Here is a 27,847-nt window from a genome sequence, read left to right on the forward strand (position 1 = left end):
TTTACAATGGCATATTGCGTTTTATACAAAGAAGCAGAGTAATACGAAAACTGCAAGACCCCTATAGCATAGATAAACGAGATAACCTAAAAAAGTGTCCAAATTTGGATACCGTGTACAATGGCTTTTCAAGTGTTTTAGTGACCAAAGAATTACTCTTATTTTCTAAACCAGACACACACCAAAGACCCTGCCGTAGATGGGCTTCGAAACCAAGACCTTACGACGTACGGCAGACAATCAATCCGCCGCGCTGCCGTGGCCGGCCAAAGGGTGAGATATTAAAAACAATAAAGAGTTCAACAACAACGAGTTAAAAAAGCAATAGTAACATACTTTAGATATAGTTATGTGTATAAAAAATCTTCAAAATTAGCTCATTTGAGACTTTACCTTAAATTTGTCATTATATTTAAATTTTGAACACTTTTGATTGGAATTGTTATATAAGTTTTAGGAGCTTTATTATATGTTTTAATGTACCGACCTGACGAAAACTAGGCGGTCTTCTAATTGGTGAAAGACTCGGACAATCAGAATCGCTACTAGAAGTTTGTTTTTGGCCTTTAATTTGTCGCCTAGTAGGAACCACCGATTTCTCGTCATCCGAACTACTGGGGAGCGGTGACTGTCTAACTTTTGGAGGCCTTCCCCTAAAAATGAAATGAAAGTATAAATGTGAAAAGTGATAAAATTATTTTCTATATATATAATATATATTATAATAATATGGTTATATATTATAATATAATAATAATGTATTATAATATATAATTAAGTATTTATTCTTGGTTTAAATTGGGTCAGTTCAGAAGGTATGCAGAACTAATTATTTTCGATAAATTAATTATTTCCGCAATAATTTAATTTATTCCTCTTGTTTTGTCTTTCGGTAACCGTCATCAACACTCTCCATCGTCCCTTAAAATAATGATTTACGACTTCTGTACAACTGCTTTGCATATATTGCATATATTGTAACAGAGCTGACGAACGCACTACCGTTAGTAACACACTCTTTTTATTGACGTAAGATAACTTTAAATTGGGCAACAAGATGAACTACTAAAAACTAGCCCCTATAGTTTAAAATATTAAGCTACATGCGATAACGAATCCTAAATTAACTGAATAAGTGAATTATTTTAATTAATAACTATTAATAACATAAAATTATGAAAGTTATATAATTTGATATTCATTAAAATAAACAAAAAAATAATGAACAAATTTAGCCTAGATATGTCACAGGAATTTAAAATAAATTCAGGACTGTTTATGCTATACGTTTCATTTCGAGCTTGAAAAGTTATTGGTGTCGGAAAGGTTTCTTAAGATTTACTTTATCTTCCGAGGATTGTCCTGCAAAGAGCAAGAGAGGATGTCAACTCTATTTACACACGATTTTTTTTCTTGTAAAAAAGTTAAGATAAAAGTATTTGTTTGGAAATACTAATTTTGTTGACACTAGGTGAATGAGATACTCTGTGTCTCAAAAACAAAGTTTTCATTGACAAGTAAGTTTTTTTAAATGGATATTCTACCAAAGTTGTACTCTTTATTTAATACTACATCAAAAATGTATAATACACTATACGTCAACTATGGCTTAAATTATTGATTACATTCCAACGCTGCTAAAAGATGTTCCTCTAGCAGAACGACGGAATATGTGGTGGCTTCAACAAGTTTGTAGCAGATCGTATAAAATTTCTTTGACAATAGATTTGAAAGGTACTGGATCAGAAATAGAGGTTCGGTCAGGTGGCCAGCCCGTTCACCTGACTTCTGCTAGATTTTTTCTTGTGGGGATATTTAAAGAGTCAAGTTTACAGTAAGGATATTTGGTAAAATGTTCCATTAAAAAAAAATTACTTTACAATGAAACAGTTTTTATCTTTAGATTTTTTTGCAGAATGCAATAAAATATAATAAAGCGCATCAATAATAGTTTAAGTTAATATTTCTTAATACATGAAGTCAATTTTCTTTTTCTTTTGAATAATTATCATACACTCATATGAGGTAGTATTTTCTAAATTAATATTTATTTAAATAGTGAAACATAAGTAACTAACAATATCATAACATGTTCTCCAAGGAAAGAGGGTTTAAATCTTCAATTTTTCCAATACTTATATTGAATGTTTTGTTTAATGATTAATTTGATATTTAATTTTCTTTGGTTGATTGGCACCTCATTACACATTTATTTTAGCAATAGCGCTTTGCTGGGACTCTCGTGTTTGGCTTCGCCAGCGGTTAGGAATCATAGGTCAAGGATCCTTTTATATATTTTTTATATGTTATATTTTATTGGCCCCATGTCGTTGTAATATCATTAAAATTCCATTGAATTACTCAAATTTGTAGACGTTCCCTACATTTTCGTATTATTTTAGCAGCTGAAGATTAACTAAGGAGCAAAAACTTTATTACATTTCACAGCTCGGCTTCATTTTACTCTAGGTGGATATTGTACACGTGAAAATTATTTTAAAAAACCCATATGTTCTAATGCAATTGTCGTTTATTTTTAAAACATAGCGTAATTACAAACAGAATTTTTTACATAAACATGGTTTTATGTATAACGCGTTTTAACAAATGTTAAAAATTCCATCATTAACCTCCAAAACATTCTACTTTGCCTGCGCTTGCTTTTCTAACTCATGGTCTTTGACAGACACTTCAGCATTTCTAATGGATCGAATTAGGGCCTCCCGAGTGTACTTTCACTTTGTACACCTTATTATTAAGCCAGTCCCACAAACGAAAGTCCAGTGGTGTGAGGTCTGGAGATCTTGGAGGCCAACTGATACGATCACGGCGACCAAACCATAGTCATGTAAACTCTTCGTTTAAATATTGCTTTACCTAACAACCGAAATGTGTGAAAGCTCCATCGTGGAGATAAAACATTTGTATTCTGATGTTTGGAGCAACTTACTCTAATAATGCTTTTAACACATTGTGCAAAAAATACTAAAGTATTTTTCTCTTGTGAGATGAAATGTGTGGGCCAATTTAATAACTTTTAACATTTACCACACCACCAAAAACTTGTGCTGAAAAAAAGTTTCGAGTCTTGCGTGTGAAATTTCGTCTGACCGTACATGAGAGTTGTGAGTATTATTGATTCCATTACGGATGAATGTTACTTTATCGCTAAAAACTATGCGTGTTACAACAAGACGATTATTATTTATCCAATTCCATACGCCTAAGCTACTTCCGGTTGTAGATATTGTACATGTTATGGATGCATTGCTCGTGGCGCATGTTGATTACTCTTTTCTGTGCAATGACCAATTGAGTAGCAATTCTTTGTGAGCTGGTGGTTGCATCATCTTCTACCAAATTCAAAATATTTTCTACTTCTTCTAAACCTTGTAGAGTAGCTCATTCAAATAAAGCTGTGTGGTATTTTATAGGACTTTAATTGTACAAACTCGAAAATAAACGCGTCAAACACACTGACACTAACACATATGAGAACAACAAAATGGACCGAACAATCGGTACTCTCACTATATTTTGAATTTAGAAAAACCTACATACTTAAGATTTTTTAGTACAGAATGTTTCAGTATATAAAATGAATACTTAGATTAACAAAAAAAACAGTTTTATGTGGTTACTAAGGATTCTTTGTTTCTTGTATTTATTTAGTTGTTATTTTTTTGGAAGCGGTTGGACGCTACCATTAATGATTTTGTTTGTGTTTCTACCTACTATTAATGTTTCTTCTATACAGCGATCTTCCACATCTTTAAGTAAAAATCTGCTGAACAATCCTGCCAGACAACTTTTTATAATTCAGCAACATTATCTACTCGGCACTTATGGCGTGTTACTTCAAGGGGCACTTGCATCTCCCATTCTCGGGGATACCCAATTTTGTAATCTTGCCTAATTCTATCAGAGTAAGTTTTTATTCTTCGTTTCATCACGACCTGATAGACATACCGATATTCTAGAACCTGATCTTTCTTATATTTATAAGGTGCCTCAGGTTACAGCCAGTGTATCCTATCGTAATAATAGTTTTGGTCCATGGAAAGGTCAATCACTAGCAAGGAAGTTGTCTGTTGTCGTTTCAGGCTCCTATATGATGTTTTCTCCCTATTCCAAAATTTGCTTCCACTGTAAGGATGGCTGCACCACAAAAAAATGTTTTTGTTGCAAGACAGGAAACGGGGAGGGTGCTCTTATGCATAAACAGGGACTTAAGCAAACACAGATACTAACATACTGTCGATTATGCCATGCCCAGAACAATAAAAGACCATATTTGAGTAGAGATATTTTAGGTTAAAATATACTAAGCCTTTTTTGTTTCGAGTGCTTTTCGTACAGTCATTACAGAAATATTTCGGTGATCCTCGTTGGAAAGCAATATATTGTGTCTTTGTCTTGAAAAGATTTTATAAGACAAATTATAATTAAGAACAATATGACTATGGACAGGTTGAACCGATTTTTTCCCACTGTGGGGTTTAAAATTCAATAAACCTTGTAAAAATTTGACAAATAATAATTAAAAATGCTCCGAGGCGGAATTAAAATTAAATCTTTATAGCAAAAACGGATCAAGAACAAACCTTCAGAGTGCTTCAAGGTTTAAAAAAAATCTACAAGAGAAAATTAATTTTTTCATTTTGTGAACGCAATTTTCCTGAAAAATTAAATTTTGTTTTAAGACCATGTTAGAAAAAATTCTAGACCCGTAACATTGATAACTTGTAAAATATATGGCACGAAGAACTTTTAGAAAACTTTAAGAAAGTTTTGCATATTAAGGTATTTTTGGGAGTTAAAGTACCGTCAATAAAAATAACCATATAATACGGTTGCCTAAAATATTAGCCCAAACGTTCAATCTTTGAGGATACTGAGTACGGGATTCATAGCTTCTGTGCTCATTTTCCCGAGGCTAATATCAAGCAATGGAGGATTGTGTTTCCCATGTAATGGAAATGAAGGTTCAGAAAATAGAATATTTCTTAAACAATTTTGTTTTTCACTCGCTTTTTTCTTCATGGATTAACAACATTTAATTTTTCGTTTTTTCTATGTTCAAATATAATTGAAAACAAATTTCGACATTGTGCTGCCCAATTGCATCCATAAAACCATTTAATAAGTTAAACTCTTTCGAAAGGCGTATAAGCAGCTATAAGTTTAAAAAAAATATCGATTTAAAATTCAACAGTCACACAACAAAATGAGATTTTATTCTCGTTCTGTAAAAAAAAACAGCAAATACCAGACGACTAGAGGCGGCCGCTAATCGAGGAGAGGAAGTATCGTTGGCATTATTTTAGACAAATAGTCAGTCTCTCTTTAACTTATTGCTTAGCCTATGTTTTTTTTGTTGCATATTAATTCGTCACACAAAAAAAAATGACCAGTCATAAAATTTCTGGTTGAGAGTGATAAAATGCTAAAATAATTTGTAATAATGTTTGTGCTTTAATTACAATAACTTTGTGAAATGAACCCAGGTCATCATGAAACTAACCTTCTCCCAGTCTTTTTAACCTCTCCTCCGGCAAGTACACCGCTTGAAGGCGGTCTTCCCCTCTGTTTCTTAGGCGTTTCACTTTCGCTACCTTCCGGTCGCACTTTTCTCGGTCTACCTCGTCCTTTTCCTTTAACCGGTTTATCTCCGCCAGAGGGCACTTCTTTAGCCGTTTTAACAGCGAAACTGTCACCTAGACGGTCCAAGTCCGAGTCTGAATAATCATTCAAAGATTTTGATGTGGCCGTATTAATGCCTGTGTTAACCCTGAAACATAATTACAGAATATCGTAAATCCAAGTAACTTATTTTAACTACAGAACAGTAGCGCCAGAAGAGGATCTTTCGGATTTACCGCAAGTAAAGAAAATGTGTTTATGTTTAGTATGTTATGGAAGACAAGGTAAAAACCTAAAAAATTATATTATGAGGTTTATAAATCCTTTTCAAAAAAAAGTTTGCCCATATTATAAACTGTTGTCTGGAGAAAAGCTATTTTCCGGAAAAATGGAAGGCGGCCAATATTATTTCCTAAAATTAAAAATCCCTTGGAATTCAACAATCATCGTTCTATTTCTATACTTTCTGTTCTTTCGAAAATTTTGGAAAAAAATATGGAGCGCCACATTCTTGATTATTTAAATAGCAATAATCTCATCCCAGAATATGAGTCTGGGTTTTCGTAAGGACTATAGCTATGTCACTGCGTCATCTCAAGTTACAGACGATATATTTCGGGCTTTGGATAAACATCAGGCAACTGTTTTAATTCTCTTAGATTTTACCAAAGCTTTTGACATGGTGAATCATGAGATACTCATATCTCTATTACATTATCTAGGATTTTCTTAGTCGGCCTTAACACTTGTCATCTTTTCTTTCATACCGCAAACAAAGAGTTCTGCTAAATGAAAAAATATCGGAGGCACTTGACGTTATTACTGGTATACCACAAGGTAGTATTTTGGGTCCATTGCTATATACAATATATACATCACAATTAACAAAAAAATTAAATAGATGTAAACATCACAGTTATGCTCCTGAAGCTAACCTTAATATTAATATAGATCTTAATAATATCTTTGCTGAAACTCTACTTTTAAAAATTAATCCAGCCACATCTAAAGCTAGTCTTTTTTGTAGTGACGCTCACCGGATTGAGATTTTAAATAACTTTAGACTTGAAATGAATAACGATGGTATACAATTTTGAAAATTCAGGCAATAATCTTGGGCTCCTAATAGATCAAAAACTAAATACTACCTATGGTCCTTGTCCTGACTGCTTAGATCGGATACAAAAACTTCAGAATTCGTGCCTAAGACTTGTATTTGGCGTAAGGAGAGGGGAGCATATTTCTCATAAGCTAAAGGATGCGGGCTGGTTAAATATGTTCAATCGACGAGTATTACATCTTATTTGTTTTTTTATAAATTATTTAAGTGGAAGTCTCCATCATATTTGCATAGAAAGATTAGACTCCGAACGGATGTACATAACCTGAATATTAGAAGAAAAAATTTGCTTACTATTCCGGCGCACAATAAGGAATTATTTAAAAAGTCATTTTCATACTTGATTGCACATTATATAAATAGGTTTAAAATAAATGATTTTATATTGACAGGAAAAACTTTTAAAGTTGAACATTAAGCTGCTTCTCCTTGGTTAATTATGTGAATGAGTGAATTTTTTTTAACGTTTTTGTGCATAATATTGTTCATGATTTTGTTCCTGAAAGGCTTTAAACGTTGCCATAAATCGCTATATTTCCTCATCTTCATATTTCCTTTCCCTTCATATTTTCTTTCATATCCTGATCCTCTTCCCATGCTTCTGTTAGGTATCTTTTTTCTTCTTTCAGTAGAATATTTATTATTAACTCTACAGAATTCAGGAATTCAGGGAGCCTTTTGTGTAAGAGATATCTCTGTAAATCTGCATATAATGGCCTGTTAGTTACCTTGCATTATTAGCTTTTTTATTTAGTTACAAATTCGTTCTGTCAACATTGAGTGGCATACTGCTATCCAGTCAATTTTTTAATATATCAATTGATTGCTCTACTTTTTTATAGGCATCTTGCTAATTTCCATAACTAATCAAAACTATGGTAATGTCATCAAAACGCGTTGCATCAGCTTCATCCAGTAGATTAGTTATTTCATTGATGTAGATGGTGAACACAATTGGTTTAAGGGCTGAATTATTCAGTCTACTTCCAAATCTCGAGGCGGTGTTCTATAAACAATTAATCTTAGAACCTAATGGAAAGAATGTGTATTTTCCCTCGTCATTAAAAATCTGTTGAAGAATATGCATTTCATACTGATACATTTTATGTGGCTCCAGTGCTTTCCTTAGTGTTTTATGAGATATTCCTACCCATGCTGCAACAATGCTATAACATTTATTCTTTTGTTTTGGAATTATGTTTCCAATTTGGAAAAAATAAATTATTTTTACAGCTCTTTTTTTCTGTTTTGAACCTGTATGATTACCATAAAATTTAGGTACATTACATCCTTTTCAAAAATGAATATTATCCTGGCTTATAATTTTGTTGGATATTAGGAACTATACGACAAATTAATAAAGTCTGACTTGTTTTTGCATATTTTTAGATTTCTACAGAGGCCGAGGTGCAGAGACAGCAGCCACATTTTCATACAAATTTTTTTTTATAAAAGTAATTTTGCGAGTTAAAAATATTAAACTACTGCTTAATAATACCCATATGAAAAAAGAATAGACAAAACCTTATACCAGAAAAAATTATTTGCAAGATAAATACGGATTCGGAATAGAATTATAAAATGGAAAAACACAAAAATGCTTTTGTTGCGAAAAAAAAATGTTTATATTTTACCTCGGTGACTCTGGTAACCTAGGCGGTAGGGCTTCGGAGTCGCTTTGACTACTCGAATCGCCACGTTTAGGTCGAGCACTTGGCCTGACAACTGGCTTTGGTCCTTTGAAAGGACTCACGCGTTTTGCTGAAAGCTGGTCCTCATCGCTCGGACTGCTCGAATTATTTTCGCTACTTAAATTTCGAATAGTACCAGAGTGCCTGCGTGATCTTTTCACCTTTTTCCTAAAAGTAACATATAAAGGTAAGAATGAATCATATAATATAACAATCAATAGGTGAAGCTAAAATATAAAACTACTTAATAATTATTTACATTTATTTAAAATGCAATAACATATATAATTAAGATTTTTAATGTAAAAAGTGTTAAATTTAAAAAGTATGAATAACGCCTTTAAATTACCTCGGAAATAAACAAATATTATTCATCTGGACCAATGTCCTAGGGATAGAACAGGGCTATATTTTTTCACCGTCTCTTTCGAGAGGGTGTTTCTCTTCTTTACAATCTGTCTTCAATTACTTAGGCAACTAAACCAGAGCAGCAAAATGCAATCTAAATGACCATAATTTATTAATAAGAAGGTGATGTTGAACGTTGTGAAACGCCTTTGAAAAAATCTATATAAGCAATGTTAATTTGTTGTATATCAAGTGAAAACCTTTTAAAACTGTGTTTCATTCCTCTTTATAAAAGATGTAAATGGATGGCAACGCTGCGTTGAATGCTATATATATTGTTTTTAAAGTGCTCCAATATTTTTGAAGAACTAGGATTGTTGTGTAATAAATAAAATAGTTTTATGTGTATAACCAGTTCAATAAGACCTGAACTATTTTTAAACGCACATTTAAAGTTAATAACAAAGCGAATAATCTTTGAATTGTACTTTGTACCTTAAAGCCAGTGATTAGAAGCGAAGCTATTCTGCGAATCAACCTTTAGCGCAGTTGCCGTTGTTAATTATTTTTACTTTTTCTTCCTTCTTTATTTAAATAAAATGACTGACTCGAAAAATTGTCGACTGTGCAATAAAGCATTCGGCAAAAAGTTAAAGTTGCAATGTGGAACATGTTAATGGTTTTTTCCATCTTGCATGTGGTAACATATCGGAGTTAGAAGCCAGAATAATGAAGGAAAATAAGTCACCGTGGCATTGCAATGCTTGTACTACGGCAGCATGCCGTAAATCACAGGGTCAATCCTCACAGCCGATTAACTCGACTCGCAGAGATGTACAATATGATGATCTAAACAGACGATCATCTTCGCTACTTTTGCCGCATACTACAGACACTTCTACATCAGGAGCTGATACTGAACTGAAATTACTTATTCGAGAACTCCAGAACTAAATTACGGAGATGAGGAAATCAATGGATTTTTTTTAACGAAAAATGTGAAGAGGAGTTGCAGCGCACTAAAGTCTTGTCACATATGGTGTCTGAGGTTTCAAACGAGAACCAGATTCTTAAAATGGAGATCCAAAAACTTAAAGTTGTCTTAAATGTTAATGAAACTGCGAAAATTAGAAAAAATATCTGCATTACTGGTCTTTTGACTTCTGTGAAAGCGGAGAACAAAGAGACCAAGATAGTGAAATTGCTTCAAAGCCTGTGTCCAGAGGTAAAAGAAGAGGTCGTTGACAAAGTGCAACATATTCCTGTCCATAATGGAGTTAAGTCCATTATCTCTATGAAATCTGCAGATCTAAAGCAGCGCCTGCTACGTTCCAGGACATCTAAGGGAAAAATTACGGCACAAAATTCTGGCTTAGGGGAGACCACCGCTCCAACGTCAAAGAGGAGCTTACTAAAGAGAGTTACTTACTTTATAAAAGAGCAAAGCAACAGTTAAAGGACACTTATAAGTATATATGGCATAGGGATGGTAGAATTTTGGTACGTAAATCCGATGGTAAAAAATATAAAGTAACCACGAGTGATACGGATACAGAGGAAATGATTGAATAAGGGATTTTTTTTTCTTTCCTCTTATCTAACTATATTTGGCAGTTACTGTTTATACTAAAATCTAGATTATGAATGGCAAGTTAATAGTGGGACAAATTAATATTCGCTCCTTAGTACCAAAATTTAATAATTTTAAGACATACACTGTAGACCACAATCTTGATATTGTGGGAATATTAGAAACCTGGTTGACTAAACAAATTCCTGACGAGATTATTCAAATCCCGGGTTACAACTTAGTTAGGAGCGATCGAAGTACAAATAGAGGTGGAGGGGTAATATTTTATCTTAGGGATTGTATTAATTTTGAAGTAGTTGATTGTATAAGTAAAAATCATGCAGAACAGTTATGGATAAAATACAAAATTAAATATAATGTGTATATTTGTGGAGTTAGGCCTCCTGGTAATAATCTTAATAATTTTCTTGATATGAGTTTGAGGAAAACGTTTCTATGTTGTTAACAGAATGTGATAATATTATATATATTGGGGATTTTAATGCAAATATGGCAAGCCCATCCAACGATGTAAAGCGTTTCTCATCCATTTTACATTCCTTAAGCCTAAAGCAAATGGTCGAACAGCCTACCCACCATGGACCCTCGGGACAGACTCTGTTGGATTTGGTTATATGTTCAGGAGATAATTTAATCTGTTCGTTAAATGTTGATGAAAACTCGTAACTTTTCCGATCATTTTTTTGTAAAATGTGAATTAAATGTTAATATTAAAAAATCTAAGCCATTTTTTTATGTACAGAGATTTTAAAAATTTTAATAAGCCAGAGTTTCTTGATAAACTACATACTATTCCGTTTGATACAATTTATTATTTACCGGATATTAACTCGAAAGTCCACGCATTTACCACGATTTTAATTGAAATTTTTGATGTTTATGCTCCAAAAAGGACGGCTCTAATCTAAAATTTTTAATGTCACTTCGAGATAAATGTTTAACCAAATATAAAAAAAATAAAACTGCCGAAAATTGGGAAGCTTATAGGCAACTGAGGAATTACGTTTCTGATACATATAAACGGGAACAAAAGGCTTTCCTTAATAGTCAGATTAGACGAAATGGTTCTAAAGAAAACTGGAAACTTATGAGGGATCTTAATGTTTATGATAAATCTAAAAAGGTAGTTCCCATCGACCGTTGGTCAGTAAACTACATTAATAATTATTTTGTTAGTATACCACAAATTAACCCAGACCATCAGCTATTAAATTATTATCAGAACAATATTTTATCGAACTCGTGTGTTTTCAGTTTTAGGATGGCCGCTACCCAAGAAGTGAAAGATGCTTTATTTCAAATAAATTCCAAGGCCACCGGATGTGATGACATTCGTAAGGACACAAAGTCACGGTCTTATCAAATCCATATAATTTCTTAAAAAAGCTCAAAAGCTACACGTGTTTCGCTCCTGTCGGAGCATCATCAGGCCTAAAAAATACATTAAGATATTTTTCAAAAAGAATGCTTATAAAACTCATTACCTAGACCTACACAGATCACATTACAACTAACAACAAAAGAAAAGCTAGGTTAAGTTAACAATTCCCACCATAGATAAAAATGTATGCTTAAAAAATAAAAAAGTAAAAATGTAAAATGTCACCAGTGGGGAACGATCCAGCAACCTTTAGATTCACAGGCGCGCGTCTAACCCATAGGCCACCAAGTAACCTGATAAAACATGGGGAACACTCCGAACTATACTATTAAGTGTGAATATAAGTAAACATCTTAACAATAAAAACTAAAAATATCTAAAATCGAAAAGACTTTTTAAGACAGGTTCTTATAAATGAGGTGAGGTTCAAATGTGAAAATATCGTTCACACACACAAGGACAGGGCTCTTCTTAGCTTTAGTTATTTCCATTTTTTCTAACAAGTCCAGTTTTTTGCCTTTTGAGCACTCATGCAAAATATCCGCTCCCTGAGTTAAAGAAAAGCCAATGAACCATGTGAGGAGGCCAATAAATGATTTGCAAACGCCGATTTAGTTTCGATCATGTCAGTATCCCTATACCTGTCCACCAAACTTGTATGTTCCTTTATTCTGGTGGAAATTTTTTTTTCTCCCCGATTGCCCGATGTAAATGGCATTACAGTCATTACATCTTAATGAATATACCCCTGATTTTGAAAAGAAATCTGCCTTATCTATTGTACTAACTAGCTGACTTTTTAAACTGTTTGTAGTTTTAAAAGCAATTGTAAGATTTGTAGACTTAAAAAACTTTGCAAGCTGAAAAAAAATATTACCAAAAAATGACATTGATCTAAAAAGGTGACTATTTTCATTATTAAGATGGATTAAGTTGTAAGTAAGTTTGTATTTATTAAAGAATTTAGAATAAAGGCGATTCATTATATCAAGTGGAAAACCAATATTAAAAGCAATATGTTTAATTATATTTAGTTCATCAAGAAAAGCTTCTCTAGAAAGGGGGATGTTGAAAAGGCGATCAAAAAGGGAATTAAAAGAGGCAAATTTGTAGGAATAAGGGGAGTTTAAGGAATATTGGATGACATTGTCCGTAGTGGTGGGTTTGCGGTAAATCTCAAATTTAAGTTTGTTGGTATTTTTTGAAATAAGAACATCAAGAAAAGGTAACTTTCCATCTCTTTCATCTTCAATGGTAAACGAGATGGGAAATGCTTGGAAGTAAGTTCTTAACGTTGAGATAAATTAGTTTTGAACCCTCTGGTATGCAAATATTTTAAAAAAAAAATGTCAACTTTACTGAATTTTTTGTGGAATAAGTACTTCTGAAACCAGTTATATCTCTGAGTGTGGTATTTAACCAGGCTGACAAGTTGTAACAAGGTGAGTTTACAAAAGATACTACTGGCCTAATAGGGAGATTGGGTTTATGGATTTTAGGAAGGCCGTAGAGGAGAGGAATTCTGGGATTCATGGGGTATAATTTTTCTTTCCTAGTATGAAAAAATTCTAAAGTCAGATTACACCTATCAAGAGTTTGTTTAACCTTGGAGAAAAAAGAGCTAGTAGGATCTTTGTTTACATTAATAAAGTCACCCGAATCCAAAAAATCTAAAACCTTCTCTATGTAATCATCCCTCTTGATATATATATAATCAGGCAGTTACCCTTGTTAGCTTTCGAAAGGATTAAATCGTGATTCTTTATTTTATTTTTAAGAGAAGTTAGATGTTTATTATTAAAATTAGATTTATTAGAATTTGAGTTAATATTAGAATTCAAAAAATATATTATTTTAGCACGCAAAATATTTTTATTTTATGTTTACTTATATTCACACTTAATAGTATAGTTCGGAGTGTTCTAACACCCACTCAAAGACAAGGCCTTAGTGCTTGGCGCGTGACGTCATCGATGTGGGCCACCGATTTTTAAAAACCAAGGGATTTCATATGCTAATATCTCAATATTTGGCTTATTTTAAAAAATGCTAGGAATAGAATAGAGTTCAGGAAACATTGAAAGGTATGTTTTAGTTCTGGTTGAATGTCAGGTTAAATATTATGGTGTAATATTAAATGCAGCCTCCCAACTCCCCTACATCTGCGCCAAAATTCAACATATGTATTTAGGTATTTTTTATTTTTTTTACACTATCAAGTAGTAAAAAATGTTATTATATACACATAAATACATATATTGTTGTCTTCAATGTTTTTAAAATTAGTTTTTAGTATGTTTGACACAAAATCGAACACACGTTTCATTTTATTTATGTAATTTGATGGTTTGGCATGCTCCAGAATAGTATTGCCAAGGGTATTAGTAGCAGTCTCGGTAGCAGTATTTGGATTTAAGTCACAGTCGGGGTTGTTATTATTGGTAACATTTTCCTCCAAAGGCAGGGTAATAATAGTAAGGTCTATTGCTTCAAGTATGCATATAAATCATCTAAACTATGGGAAGTATATGGAGTTTTAAATTTTGATGTTAAACACAAACTGGCTCGCTATATAAAAAAGTTTCAAAAGTTTCAGCCATGGTTTTAGTAATTCTATTGTAAAATTTTACCTGTGTTGGAATCTTGAACTTAATATGTACAATAAAACGTATAATAAAGTACTCTTTATTATACTACCTTCAGGAAAATGAGCTTCACATACTTTGGTGTTGTTTGTGGGCTCAAAGTCATCTCTGTGTATGGCTTTTACCCATTTTCCTCTTAGATTTAGGTATATCCTTAGGAAAACCGAAGACATGCACTTTAGGTCCACTTTTATAGTTTCCGTTACAACCCGGAACACAACACTCTTGAGGCATATTTACACTCTAGTATTAACTACAAGCCGAACTAGGAGAAAAACATTAAATTAAACACGAACTAAAGTATTAAAGTCTGATATAAACAAATAAAACCGCGACTGAGAACCGGTTTTTCCGAGGATTTTCTAGTCCGAAAGTACGATTTTGCGATTTAAAAGTACGCGAAGAGTTTACATAAATATAACATACACGTTTCGCGGAAATAAACAGTTCCGATTTTAGAAAAAAACACAAAAATGAGCTAATTTTTACTGCGGATCCCGTCAGAAATACCGGCAACCACAGAACATAAATATAAACAACTTAAACTTAACCTCTCGTTTCATCAGGTGGCACAACTAGTAGATGCGCCGTTGTCAGATTTATATAGAAAGAACTCCTATTGACAAGTAACAAGATAGATAAATGATAAAATTTGAAAAAATGGAAGTTTATATTATAAAAAGAGAAATAACGATGCACTTTTTTTTTTAACGAAATTGTAAAGTAAGAGCAGTTAAAGATATAGATTTAATCATTTTAAGATAGTAATACATCATCCTAACGTTCACGGCAATCTGCAAAGTATCTGGCAGCGTTGCAGGCAGCCTTCCGTGGACGAACAACAGCAGCGTCAACAGCTGAATTCACGCGAAAATCAACCTGAAGTGCATGGCCCAAACGTGTGACGTCACGAGCAAAATTTTTTGGAGCGCTTTGTCCTTTTGTAGAGGTGTTATTGAGTGTTCCCCATGTTTTATCATGTTACTTGGTGGCCTATGGGTTAGACGCGCGCCTGTGAATCTAAAGGTTGCTGGATCGTTCCCTACTGGTGACATTTTACATTTTTACTTTTTTATTTTTTAAGCATACATTTTTATCAATGGTGGGAATTGTTAACTTAACCTAGCTTTTTTTTTATTGTTAGTTGTAATGTGATCTGTGTAGGTCTAGGTAATGAGTTTTATAAGCGTTCTTTTTAAAAAATATCTTATGTATTTTTTAGGCCTGATGATGCTCCGACAGAAGCGAAACACGTGTAGCTTTTGAGCTTTTTTAAGAAATTATATGGATTTGATGAGACCGTGACTTTGTGTCCTTACCTTTGTTTTTGTTTGGTCTCTTAGAGAAAAATGGATGATACGTTTCTATGTGATGACATTGGTATTGACATGTTGTTGCTTTGTTGTCCCAGAATTATTCCTGTAATTGTGCACTTAGTAAACTATGCGATAGAGACATCTTGCTTTCCAGATGATTGGAAGTGCTCGCTTGTTATTCCTCTGCCTAAGATAAATAAACCTACGGAATTAAAAGATTTGCGCCCTGTAAGTATTCTTCCTACTCTATCAAAAATTTTAGAACGGGTCCTTAACGATCAAATCCGTGATTATGCCCAACAAAATAGTTATCAGCGCTTTTGAAGTTACGGACGATATAATTCATGGTATCGAGAACAATAATTTAACTGTCTTAATCCTGTTAGACTATTCAAAGGCGTTTGATAAAGTAAATCACGATCTTCTACTAGCAATCTTAAAATATTTAGGTGTCACTGATTTCTCGATTAAACTAATTAAAAGTTATCTACAGGGTAGAAGCCAAAAAGTGAAGGTCAATGGCAAAGTCTCAGATTCTGAACAGTTGCTATTTGGGGTTCCACAAGGATCCATTCTAGGGCCCTTGCTTTTTATATTATATACTTCTCAGATGGTAAAGCATTTGCAATATTCTACCGTGCATTTATACGCTGATGACACACAGGTATATAAATCCTTTGGTCCAGATCAAATTGTAGAAGCGGTTAATCAATTGAATCAAGATCTAGAGACACTCCTTACAGTTTCTAATAAACATTGTTTGGAACTAAACCCCTTAAAGTCCCAGGTTATGCTTTTTGGTAGAGCTCGGTTAAAAAATTAATTTTAAATAACTAATTACTTTTTTAATACTAACTTTAAATAATAATAGACTTAACTTTACGGACTGCACTAAGAACTTAGGTTTAATGGTGGATTCGAGTTTAAGGTTTAGTGAACATGTAAGTATGTGCATAAGGAAGGCTTTTTCAAACTTAAAACTGATTTTTAAAAACAGACACCTACTTACAGTTCCCTTGAAAAAACTGCTTTGCGATTCTTTGGTACTATCCCATTTCAATTTTGCAGATGTAATTTATGCACCATGTTTGTTAGCAAGAGATATATACCGAATCCAACTGATTCAAAATCACTGTGTGAGGTTGATTGGAGGTTTACGTGGTGGGGAGCGAGGGGTATCGGCTAAATTGAGGGAGTTTCAATGGCTTAGAATGGATGAGAGACGTATTTTCCACTCAGTCGTCTTATTTCAGAAGATAATTGCGAGAAAATGTCCTGATTATTTATATCGAAAAATAAAGATTCACTCTGAAATACATAGCTTAGATCTTCGTAATACAAGTGTCATTACAACTCCAATTCACACGACAACTACTTTTAAAAGATCTTTTAGTTATAACATAGCGAATCTTTATAACAAAATTCCGCGACACCTAAATTTTTTGCCATCAGTTCATTTTAAAAAACGCATTAAGGGACATATTAATCTGTTTGTATAATTAGAGCGGCTATTGTATTATATAGAATAATTAGATGGTATAGGTACCTACTGACTGAGTTAATGGTTGCCAGTAATTTTGATAGATGTAATATAACAGTGGAGACTCTGTAGAATAATATATTATGTGGCTAAATATGTATTATAATATGTGTATTATAATACGTATTTACTGTACATTAGTTAATAATTAATTAATATTTAGGATTCCTATGTATGGTTCAGTAGAGTAGCTACTAGCTAGACTGCACCACATTTAATCTATGAAAAATTTATTACTATTTTGATATCTATGTATTTGTTGAAAATAAAAGTCATTATTATTATTATTATTATTATTATTATTATTATTATTATTATTATTATTATTATTATTACTATAATTTAATATTTTGTGCAATTTGATCATCCAGTTGCCTAGTAAGAAGCAATTTTTTAAGACTAAATTTCCAGTCAAATTCATTAGTAGAACTTTTTTTTTCACTCGTGATGTGCCAAATAGTTTTCGTTTATTTAGTTTTAAACTGACGGATTTAGGAATTAATTAAAAAATAACCCACGGAATCATATATTATTTTAACCGACAAGTTAAAAGAAGTCTGGGGTCTAAAAAGCTAAAAAAATTAACAATAATAGACTTTTGAAACATACTTTACGTTTTTCGTTGTTTTCATTATTAATCTCTTAACTGAATTAATCTTTATATATTGTATGAATAATTTTTATATTCTTCAATATTCTTACCTTGGACTATTTTTTTCATGCACTATTCTACATCGCTTTTCACGTTTTTCATCGCTGTCCGAAAAACTGGTGACTAGATCTAAGGCTGTCAATGCGCGATATTTAGCAATCGCTCTTACGGCCAAATCAGGATCATCCGAATCGCTTATTGAATCAGATGAGCGCTTGTGCGAGTCAGGACTCGCTCTTTGCACCATAGACTGTTTGCCTGGAGTTGTGGATGGTGATGTTTGAGAACGTGATACGTCGCTTTGGCTGTAAGTTTAGCATATAATTTTAATTATTAAATATTTTACCAATAAATTAACCTTTAGCATTAGAAGCTTTTGTATACTTAATATGTCTATAAAAAAAAAGAATTTTAAACACTTTTGTAAAAAGTAGAAATTTATTTTGTATAACCTTTATCATTGGGTTTATACCTGACGTAAGCTTTAAAGTAACATACGTACTTGTTAAAAAAACTTCTCAAATTCCACCTTTGCTCCTCGGTGCGATGAGGTGACGAAGCCTCATTGTTATCCATCTGAGTTTTTTCTCCCATAATTTTAATGATGGTGGGGCTCGCAATTACCCCGTGTGAGCTCACGGCTAATTTTTCAGAGGCCGACTCATCGCTACTCGACTCAGTATCGGACTCATTTGAGTCGCTGCCTGTATCGCTTGAACTGGAGGCAGGCGAGGGCGACCGATGTTGTTGGGGATCCGGAGGTCGAGGCTCAGGGGCGGCATATGGATGTTGTCGCTCGTAATGGTGACGTGATTGATGTGGGGCGGGAGTTTGTTGGATTGGCGACAGCATTCTAAGATAAATATGGAATATGTTTTATAAAAAATAGTACAGAATTTAAATTTAAAAAAAAAAAAACATATTTATAGCAATACATTTAGTATCAAAATAATAAGATGATTTTGGGTGCAAAAATTAAGGCCATTTTTTAAGAGTAATTTTCTACTTATGAGTAGAAATTTCAGTCGGCACCAGCCTTCAACCTCTTCATGACTATTCAGCCAGTAAAACCATTCTCCCTCTTTTGCCAAGGTCTTCTCAGCTCCAAAATATCATCCGCTAACACCGCCATGGACACTTTCAAGAACTTCTGGAATCCATTTTTGTGGAATGTCAGATATGTCTTTTCTTTTCCATCTACGTTTTCTCAGTGTCCTTTTAACAATCCATCTAATATAACCAACGAATTTCATAAGAGCAGTAAGCTTTTAGTAGTGGAGATTTGTTTAACATATTTTTCCATTGTGACTTTAAAATTTCTCGAGACTTCAGTTTATACATAAGGCGAAATACTGGGTCATCACTCTGGTGCTGAAATAAACTAGCTGTGTCCCACTCTTAGAACATTGAAAAGCCTTTCAATGGAAGGACCCACTCTTAAAAACTGTTGAGGCCAATACGATGACAAGCAAATATGTCTGGATGTTATTTTTCAGACAATGCAAGGTCTTCTGGATAAAGCATCGGTGTTTTGGTAATATTCGCCTTTCTTCTCTTCTATTGTAAATTGATACTTTTGTCATCGTTGAAGCCACCTTACTCTTTGTCCTTGGGTTTTTGAACAGAAACAACCATTAAACCACAACCATACAAAGATTTAGGGAAATGTCCTTGAAATAGCTTTTACTGCTGCTAGTAGCTCCCGTCTTGTCGTCTCTTAACACAATAGTTTCTTCCTGGACGGATCCAATTCCAACATTGCTTGTATCTGTATTTTAACTAAAAGTTTGTCCAGGAATCGGATACATTAAAACTGGAGATGTGCATAGTGCTTTTTAGCTCTTGACGCTTCTTCACAGTCTGCTAACCAACTAAATACCATTTTGTCCGTGAGTTGACATGACCGTAGACTACCAAAATCCTGTTCCAGTCGAGAATGAGGTCTTTTTCTTTCTTATCTTCTGGGTGCATTTTTTTTTATCTGCCGGTATCAGATCGCGTGTTAAAAACCATTTTGATCCTGATAACATGATCACGTGCATAAAAATCTATTCTTATACATGGCAGCCGGTTTCTTCTTATAGGTGGGGCTGAGTATTACCCAGCTAGCTTGCAACTCATAAAGTTTTCCTGGTGACTTGGGTCTGTCAAAGATTTGGGGACTGACGTCTAAGGTGCCCCTCTTCATTTGAATTCCAGCAGCGGAATGGTCTCTTCTATTTCTATCCAAAAATTACTCAAGCCTCTTGAGGTGGTCTTCGAGATCACTTTCCGAAGTTCGGATTTTTCTTATCTTTGTCAGCCTTCTAGACGCTTAAAAAGCTTTTTCATACTCCAGTCCATGAGCCAAAGCTTCCGAAATACTTTTATGGTGACCCATCCTTAGAGCATGGTTAGTATCTGGAAACCCGTCAATAAAACAATTTATTGAAATTTGTTCCCAGAGCTTCGTTGAGGCGGAAGAATAAGTGAGATTTATTACTCGAGCAACATCGGCCTTAAACTGTTAGAGACACTTGTTGTCGATGGACTTCACTGTATCTCATCTCCAAGGTATGCATCAGTATGTAGAAATTAAGTTGATCCTCCGATGGCATCATTCTTGATATTTCTACAGCTCTTCCTATTAACCTACTCCTTTATTATTACCTTTTTCTTTTAACCTAAACCTCAAATAAAATGTACTACTTAAAAATTAGACACTATATTTTTTATGGTAATAAAATTTGTATCAAAGGCTCCTGCAGTATTTAATCTTTTCTGAAGAATACCCGGAAAAGGGAAATTTTTCCAGGCTTACCGTCAAAAACTCTGAAACTATTCCAATTAGATTTGTTCTACATATTGTATACAAGCTTTTAAATAATATCGTGATAGTGAATTATTGCAGTGAACAGAGGGACACAATATACAGATCGTGTTTTCGTTCCTTACTTATAGGAAACCGCATAGAAGTGAAATTTTGCAAGGTCGCGCGTGTACGAGTGCTGGCGACAGAGCACCGCCCGCGCCCGGCCCGAGGACGGGATTAGTAAACATCTGAATTTCGTGGGAGCAACGTCGTTTGGCGACAAAATGTCCCAAAATATTACGCGAAAATCCAGGCATTTTTAAAATATTTATTCTAATGCGGGTTTTACAGACATGACAATGTGTAAAACCCGCATAGAATTGTAATCTTAAAATGTATAATATGGTGTGTTTTGCATAATGAAAATTAAAGCGTTATTCTAATAAAATAAAAAATAAAATAACAACTCTGATAAAAACATAATAACAAATCAGAATTAATACTCTAATAAACAAACTTAACAACATATCATTTTTTAAATAAAAGGATCAAATAAACCGCCTTCTTTCGCTAAACAAAAACTTAACCTATCGTAAAAGCTATTTCGCACCTCCAAAAGAGTTTCAGGTAAAATGGAATTGGCACCTTCGACAATTTTATTTCGCAACTCCTCTAAATTTGTTGGCCTACTAAATTCATGCTTGTAAATGGTCTGCTTAAGGTAACCCTACAGATAAAAGTCATTTGGAGACAAATCTGGAGATCTAGGAGGCCATTTAATATCACCAGTCCCACTAATAAGGCGGTTAGAAAAAGTATTTGTTAAAAATTCTTTTACCCTAGCCGCGTTATGAGCAGGACAGCCATTTTGCTGAAAATAAACCGATCCCAGGTCTACATCAGGTAGGATTTGAATGGCAGGAAGAACTGTACTGTAGAACTGTACTAGAAGCAGGTACTTTTGGGCGTCTGAAGTGCCATCAATAAAAAATGGCCCTATAATATTGTCGCCCAAAATACCTGCCCAAACATTCAATTTCTGAAGATACTGGGTACGAAACTGAAAACTTCTGTGCTCGTTTTCCTGAGACCAATAACGAACAATGGAAGGATTGTGTTTGCCATGTAATGAAAACGAATATTCATCAGAAAACGAAATATTTTTTAAAAAATATTCGTTTTTATTTGCCTTTTCCATCATGGTTTCACAAAATTCCATTCTTCGCCACTGGTCTTCAGGAAATATTTCCTGAGTTTTTGAATACTTGAAACATTTGTACCCATATTTTTTCCAGATACGAGCAACAGTTTTATTGCCATTCCCAGTTCCTCTCCAACACTTCTAGTGGACCGTGTCGAATCAAGTTCTAGGGTACTGCAAACCATTTCTTCCCGCCGTTCTATATCCTGGACCACTTCAACAGGTGGTTCTTGACGTTTTGTGTGGCATTTTTTACAATCTTGAAGACAAATAGGTGCCTCAAAATTTGTAACCACATTTAAAACCGTTTTTGAACCAGGAATCGGTCTATTCTCAAATGTCAATGAAAACAAATCTCTACATTGTACTGCCGAATTGCCTCCATAAAACCATTTAATTAGTTGAACTCTTTCGGAAGGGGTATAAACAGCCATAGTGAAAAAAGCACGAAAATAACGCTCAAAAATTATTAATGCAACGTGCAGTAACACAGCAAAGTGAGGTCTGCTGACTCCCGGTTCAAAAAAATAAAAACGAAAAATTCCGCCGCCTGCAAGCCGCAACCCAGCGGTGTTGCCATTATTTTGGGTAATACCTAGCTCACGATAACACGAACTGTATATTGAAAATACCTTAGCACTACTGGAATATCGGCCAAAGCCAGGCCTTTTAACTAGTTCAGATCTTTCATGATCAAGATTTTTAAAAATTGAAGGTCATACTAAATTAGTTAGTAAGTAAGAATAAATTCCTAAGAAAGTACATCTCTAACTAGTTCCAACGTTTTCAGATGACCAAAAGTATAGTGTTTGCTACTGAATAGACCTTCTCTACAAATTGTTGCCACATCAGTCCAACTTTATACCAATTTCTTTAATCCAGTCATCAATTTTATTCTTCTTCAACATTTAAAGTTTTTCGTCCTGGTACAAATAATTCAAAACCAGTTTAAGCATAGCCTTGTATATACATATGTCTTATCTGTTTTTGTCCTAATCTTTTTACAAAAAAAAATATCAGAACGTTTATTTAAAAAACGCCAAACAAAAAATATTTATCAAATTTTCAGGTTTTTGCAAATTATATTAATGAAAATATTTTTTAAGCTATGATGACCACATAGATATACATAAATATAAAATTTAATATTAAATTTTATTAGTTTTTTTATATTAAAAATAAATATAAAAAAACTAATATATCTATATTTTATTCTAATTCATTGATTAACTTACCTTTCTACAGTCATATTAGATGAAGACAATATATGGTGCCTTCGCGCCTCGTCATCGCTTTCTTCGGATAGGTCGAGGTCATTATGAGTTTCTCTGAAAAAAAAAAAGAAAATTTATTAAAATTATCTTTTAGAATTTTCATTTCTAACTATGTGAACAAGTCTTTACACGCGTGTGCCATATGAATGTAGGAGTCGTATAGCAATCACGAAAAAATATTCTTCCTATTAACGCGCGTATAGTAATCACTTTACACATTCTCCAGTTTAACTCACTAACTACTAGAAGTATTTATTTACTACTATTTTTCGATTTAAAAAACCAAGATTTCGACTTGAACTGGCCTCCTAGCGGCGAAGGCTCCTTATATATTAGCTAAAGTCCAGCGTTACTCAAAGTGTGCTCCGCGGAGCTCCGGTGCTCCGCGATACCTCCGGTAGGGCACCGCCAGCAATCATCATAAATGAATACATGTATTAAAGTGGACCTGTATCTATCTTTTTTTGTATGATTATTAATAAACAATTCACATAAGTGCTTTTGCTTTATGTTTAGGGTTCCGTTAAAAATTTAGTTCTTTAAAAGAGTTCCGTCACGAAAAAAGTTTGAGTAACACTGAGCTAGACCATTGTTCCGGAAGATTCGCAAACGTGTCTCCAGAGATGTCGTGCGGTGTGCCCTCCGCTTACGCTCGTTGCACATTATACGGTTTTGATCGTGCGGTAAAAAACCGTACGAGATTTTGGCGTCACATTGTTGTTTTCACATTTCACGGGCATCTGCCTTATCCTAATGTAGATATTTTTATTTTATTTTTTTTTAATATACGTGTCACGATGAATCGTAAACAAATTCTTGCTTTGTGGTTGCTTTACCGTCGCCGAAAAAGAGCAAAACGAAATTGTCTTTTTTGGGTGCATCCAGTTAATCTGAGAAGAGAGGAAGTAGGATTATTTCAAACACTTTTTAAGGATTTGAGAAACGAGGAAAATAAATTCGTACTAAATTATTAACTATTTCCGAATGTCTATAATCTCTTTTCACGAATATAGAAAACTTAAAGATGTGTTACAGCGACAAAACACACAATTTCGAAATTGAATACAACTTGTGGCTACAACGTTAAGGTAAGTAAATACATAAAAACTAAAAATATTTATTTGTTTTTCACACTCCAATTTCATACCACCTGCTACAGATTCTGTAGCAGGACCGACTGCATTATCACTTTGTGAAGAAAGACTTTCTCCGAAATACTGGTGCGTTGTTGATAGTGGGCGTTGCTGTTAGTTGAAGATGATATGGTGATGGTTTTTGATTTGCGTGTTGATGAGAACTGCTTTGATAAGTTTGTAATTGTTGAACAGAAAAAATATTTATATTTGGATAAATGTGAGGTGTCTGGTAAGAAGAGATGGGAGATGAGCTTGCCACAGGTGGATGAGAATAAGTCATGAACTCAATTATTCATTTCAATGAAAAAAGGTGTGTGTTGGGTGAATGGCGGTTTCCTTTTTCTTTTATTTATATTTTCTATAACTCTGAGCACTCCCAGTTGAAACTGAAGGTAATCCTGTTCATCAAATTTATCTAAGTGTGGCTTCCGACTAAGTAAAAATGATGTTTTGCTGGATGGTTTGTCTGCATCTAGAGCTGTTAACATTTTCATTTCGACTTCATCAAGTTTTTTATATTTTCTGGTTGACGCCTGTCGTACACTTTTGGGTGAGAGTTGTGTGGGTGGTGTATTAATTAGCTGAGAAGCATTCTCGAAACTTTCAGTGAAGCTCTGCGACTCAAACAAAAAGAAAATATTTAAAATTATTTTTATTGCATAAAACTAAATGTTTGTCTTTTTTCAGATATCTGGCAAGTGGTTGTTCTTTCATTGACTTACATTTCCAGTACAGAATAGGAATTTCTACGGCAAGTAAAGTAGTTCAAGATGTATGCACAGCAATTTGGTCGACAATGCGAAATGAATGTATACCAACACCCACAACAGAAGTATGGGAATCAATTGCGGCTGCATTCGAAAGAAGTGCCAATTTCCCTCACTGATTAGGAGCAGTGGACTTGTCCATTTAACAGTGGATCAATGGACTTTAATTATAAAGAATACTTTTCTGTGGTTCTAATGGCTGTAGCCGATTCCAAATACAGGTTTATCTATGTCGACGTTGGAAGTTAAGGCAAAAACTGTGACTCTGCAGTAGTCAAACGGTCCAGTCTATGGAAATCAAGAGAAAATAATACTAAACTCAGCAATTACCAAAACAAAAATGTCCTGGTACGGAAAGTCCAAAATTACCGTATTTTTTCGCCAGGGGACGCAGCATTTGGACTACACCACCGAACATAAACTAGAATAGAAGGATCACTCTAAGCGCCGCCCAAAATGTTGCCTTTCTCACTCGCTTTCTGATGCTACTCTTTTTTGCTGCCCGGTGGCGACTGCGTTATACAGGGGCGTCTTCAATATTAGAACTATAATAGCGTTGTGCGGAAATTTTGTACTTTAAAAATGCCGGCGATATGTTGCGTAGATGGCTGCAGGAGTAAAAGGGGATATACATTTTTTTTTAAATAAAAATGGATTAGTTTACAGAAAAAATACACGCTTTTCTTCAGTATTTCTTAAATATCTCGGAAAATTGAGATCCTACAAAAAAATTCAAAAAGTGTCAGCGATTTAGAGTACATATTTTTTTTTAAATCGTGATTTTAATATAAAAAAATGCAAAATTTTTGGTAATATTCTGTTATTAGTGGTGGTTTTTAATAGTGAAAGCTATCCGATTTATTATTAGTTGCATTGCAATTATTTGAATGATATAAATTTTAGCCACTTATACCGTCTAACCATACTTAAAACTGCATTTTTTTCGTCATTAAGGGTTGTTTTTAAGGGTTTAAGTTTCAAAATATTAATGTGTACTATAATCCCCAATGTAAAACTATATTCATTTTGCATATTTATAAGAATTCTAGGTTGTAAAACACCTATTTTCGTTTTATTTTAATTTTAGTGGTTTGTTCTTTCATCCCCTATTTAAAAAGCAAATAATTAGGCATTTAATAAGTTTTTTTTATTTAACTGCCTTTTTATATTTCACTGTTACCGAGTTCCATATGCTGAGTGTTGTTATCACATTATTATGTAAATTTTATTAAATATTTAAAAAAATGGGTATATTAACGAAGTTATTATTAATTAAGTGTATGTAATATTAGGTAGGTAGTTTCTTGGTCAGTTAAGAAAAGAGCATGAAAGGAACGTAAAGCTAAAATTTAATGATGTACATTCTAATAAACTTAATTTTAAAGCTATCTACCAAGTGTTTTTCTTACAGTTATTTGTTCAAAAGAGATACTTAATAATATTCTTTCAATTTCATTTTAACAATAATACAAAGTGCCTTTAATTTCAAAAAATTCCATATATTACACGCTGCCCGCCGCGATGTACGAAAATATTCCTTATTAAAAATGTTTCAAACACCCCCCGTATCGTAAAGGATTGCCGTCGAAACTAAATAATGATTTACGACCGCGTAAAAAAGTCGGCACTGTTTAGAAGTCCCTACTTCAAACGGCCGCAAGAGAGTGAACCTACTGTCTTGTTCTTTATACTGTGACTACACAAACATTTATTACAGCCTTAGGCCGTCGTCCCACCAAAGATACGCGACGGCGACGCGAAGGCGATACGATTTCGCCTGGACACATTCAGACGACATGCAGTTGCTCCACCAAAGATACGCGTTTCGTGTTTCCTACGTTTAGTTGTTCAGTTTAGTTCAAAATGTCATCGAGTGAAGACGAGGATGTGGTTGCAATGTATTGGTATTTGCGGAATAGAAAAAAAAAATAAAATGGCAAAAAAAAGAAAATGGTGTGTGCATCCTTTTATTGAGAAAAATTAAAAAAAAAATAAATGTTTGTTGCTGCTAAGGAGCTGCACAGACATCCATTAAAATCCAGTTCAGCATTTTGTTGTGCCATAATAAACAAAAAACAAAACTTCGATAAATAAAAAAAAACGCCAACACACAGCTTGAATGTTGCTTCGCAACTGACACGTCCAGTCTCCCGGCAACACGAAGGCGACACGCTTTTGGATGTGTCTTCGGCGCAGCGTTGGTGGGGACAAAATGATTTCAAAACATGGGTTCGACACGAAAGATACACGCTGGCGACATCGCGGAGATGTGGCGTCGCTGTCGTGTATCTTTGGTGGGACGACGGCCTTAGAGCTAGGATTACAGCCTAGATGAACGCAATTAGTAGTCGAAAAACGAATATTTAATTATCGGCTGTGCAGAACAAGGAGGTATGTGGATTGTGCTTTTGGAATTCTCACCAATAAGTAGCGCTTATTTCACTAACCTTTAAATGTGCAACCAAACCTTGCTCTCGAGTTTTGACTTTTGTCCCACGACACAGGTCTTACTTTGACCAAGGTTGTTAAAACAATGTGGAAGCATCCATTAAGCCACGTTTCCACTGCATCGAAAACGCCGTACGGCGAGTCAAGTCTAGTCTAGTAGCAAAACACGGCTGCTGTACGGAACGGCACCGGTATTTTACCGTCGCCGTATGTGAAAGATCCTATGCTATTTTTCAGTTCCACAGGAGGACGGTTTTTTACCGCACGATCAAAACCGTATAATGTGAAACGAGCGTTACTGCC

At 34.0% G+C, this 27,847-nt stretch overlaps 1 protein-coding gene across 6 annotated transcripts in view; it reads right to left on the minus strand.

The window, feature by feature from the left end:
* LOC126744529 (AF4/FMR2 family member lilli) overlaps window positions 1-27,847 on the minus strand; it is a 343,999-nt gene that overhangs the window by 52,529 nt on the left and 263,623 nt on the right. For all 6 annotated transcript variants that reach the window (XM_050451971.1, XM_050451967.1, XM_050451970.1 and 3 more), the window contains 6 exons: window positions 23,155-23,247; window positions 18,430-18,780; window positions 17,978-18,232; window positions 8,398-8,622; window positions 5,525-5,791; window positions 488-653 (listed from right to left, as the gene is read on the minus strand). In XM_050451971.1, coding sequence (XP_050307928.1) covers window positions 488-653; window positions 5,525-5,791; window positions 8,398-8,622; window positions 17,978-18,232; window positions 18,430-18,780; window positions 23,155-23,247 — 1,357 coding nt within the window. The remainder of the gene's footprint in view (window positions 1-487; window positions 654-5,524; window positions 5,792-8,397; window positions 8,623-17,977; window positions 18,233-18,429; window positions 18,781-23,154; window positions 23,248-27,847) is intronic.

The sequence above is a fragment of the Anthonomus grandis genome, chromosome 14, assembly GCF_022605725.1.
Source record: "Anthonomus grandis grandis chromosome 14, icAntGran1.3, whole genome shotgun sequence".
NCBI lineage: Eukaryota > Metazoa > Arthropoda > Insecta > Coleoptera > Curculionidae > Anthonomus > Anthonomus grandis.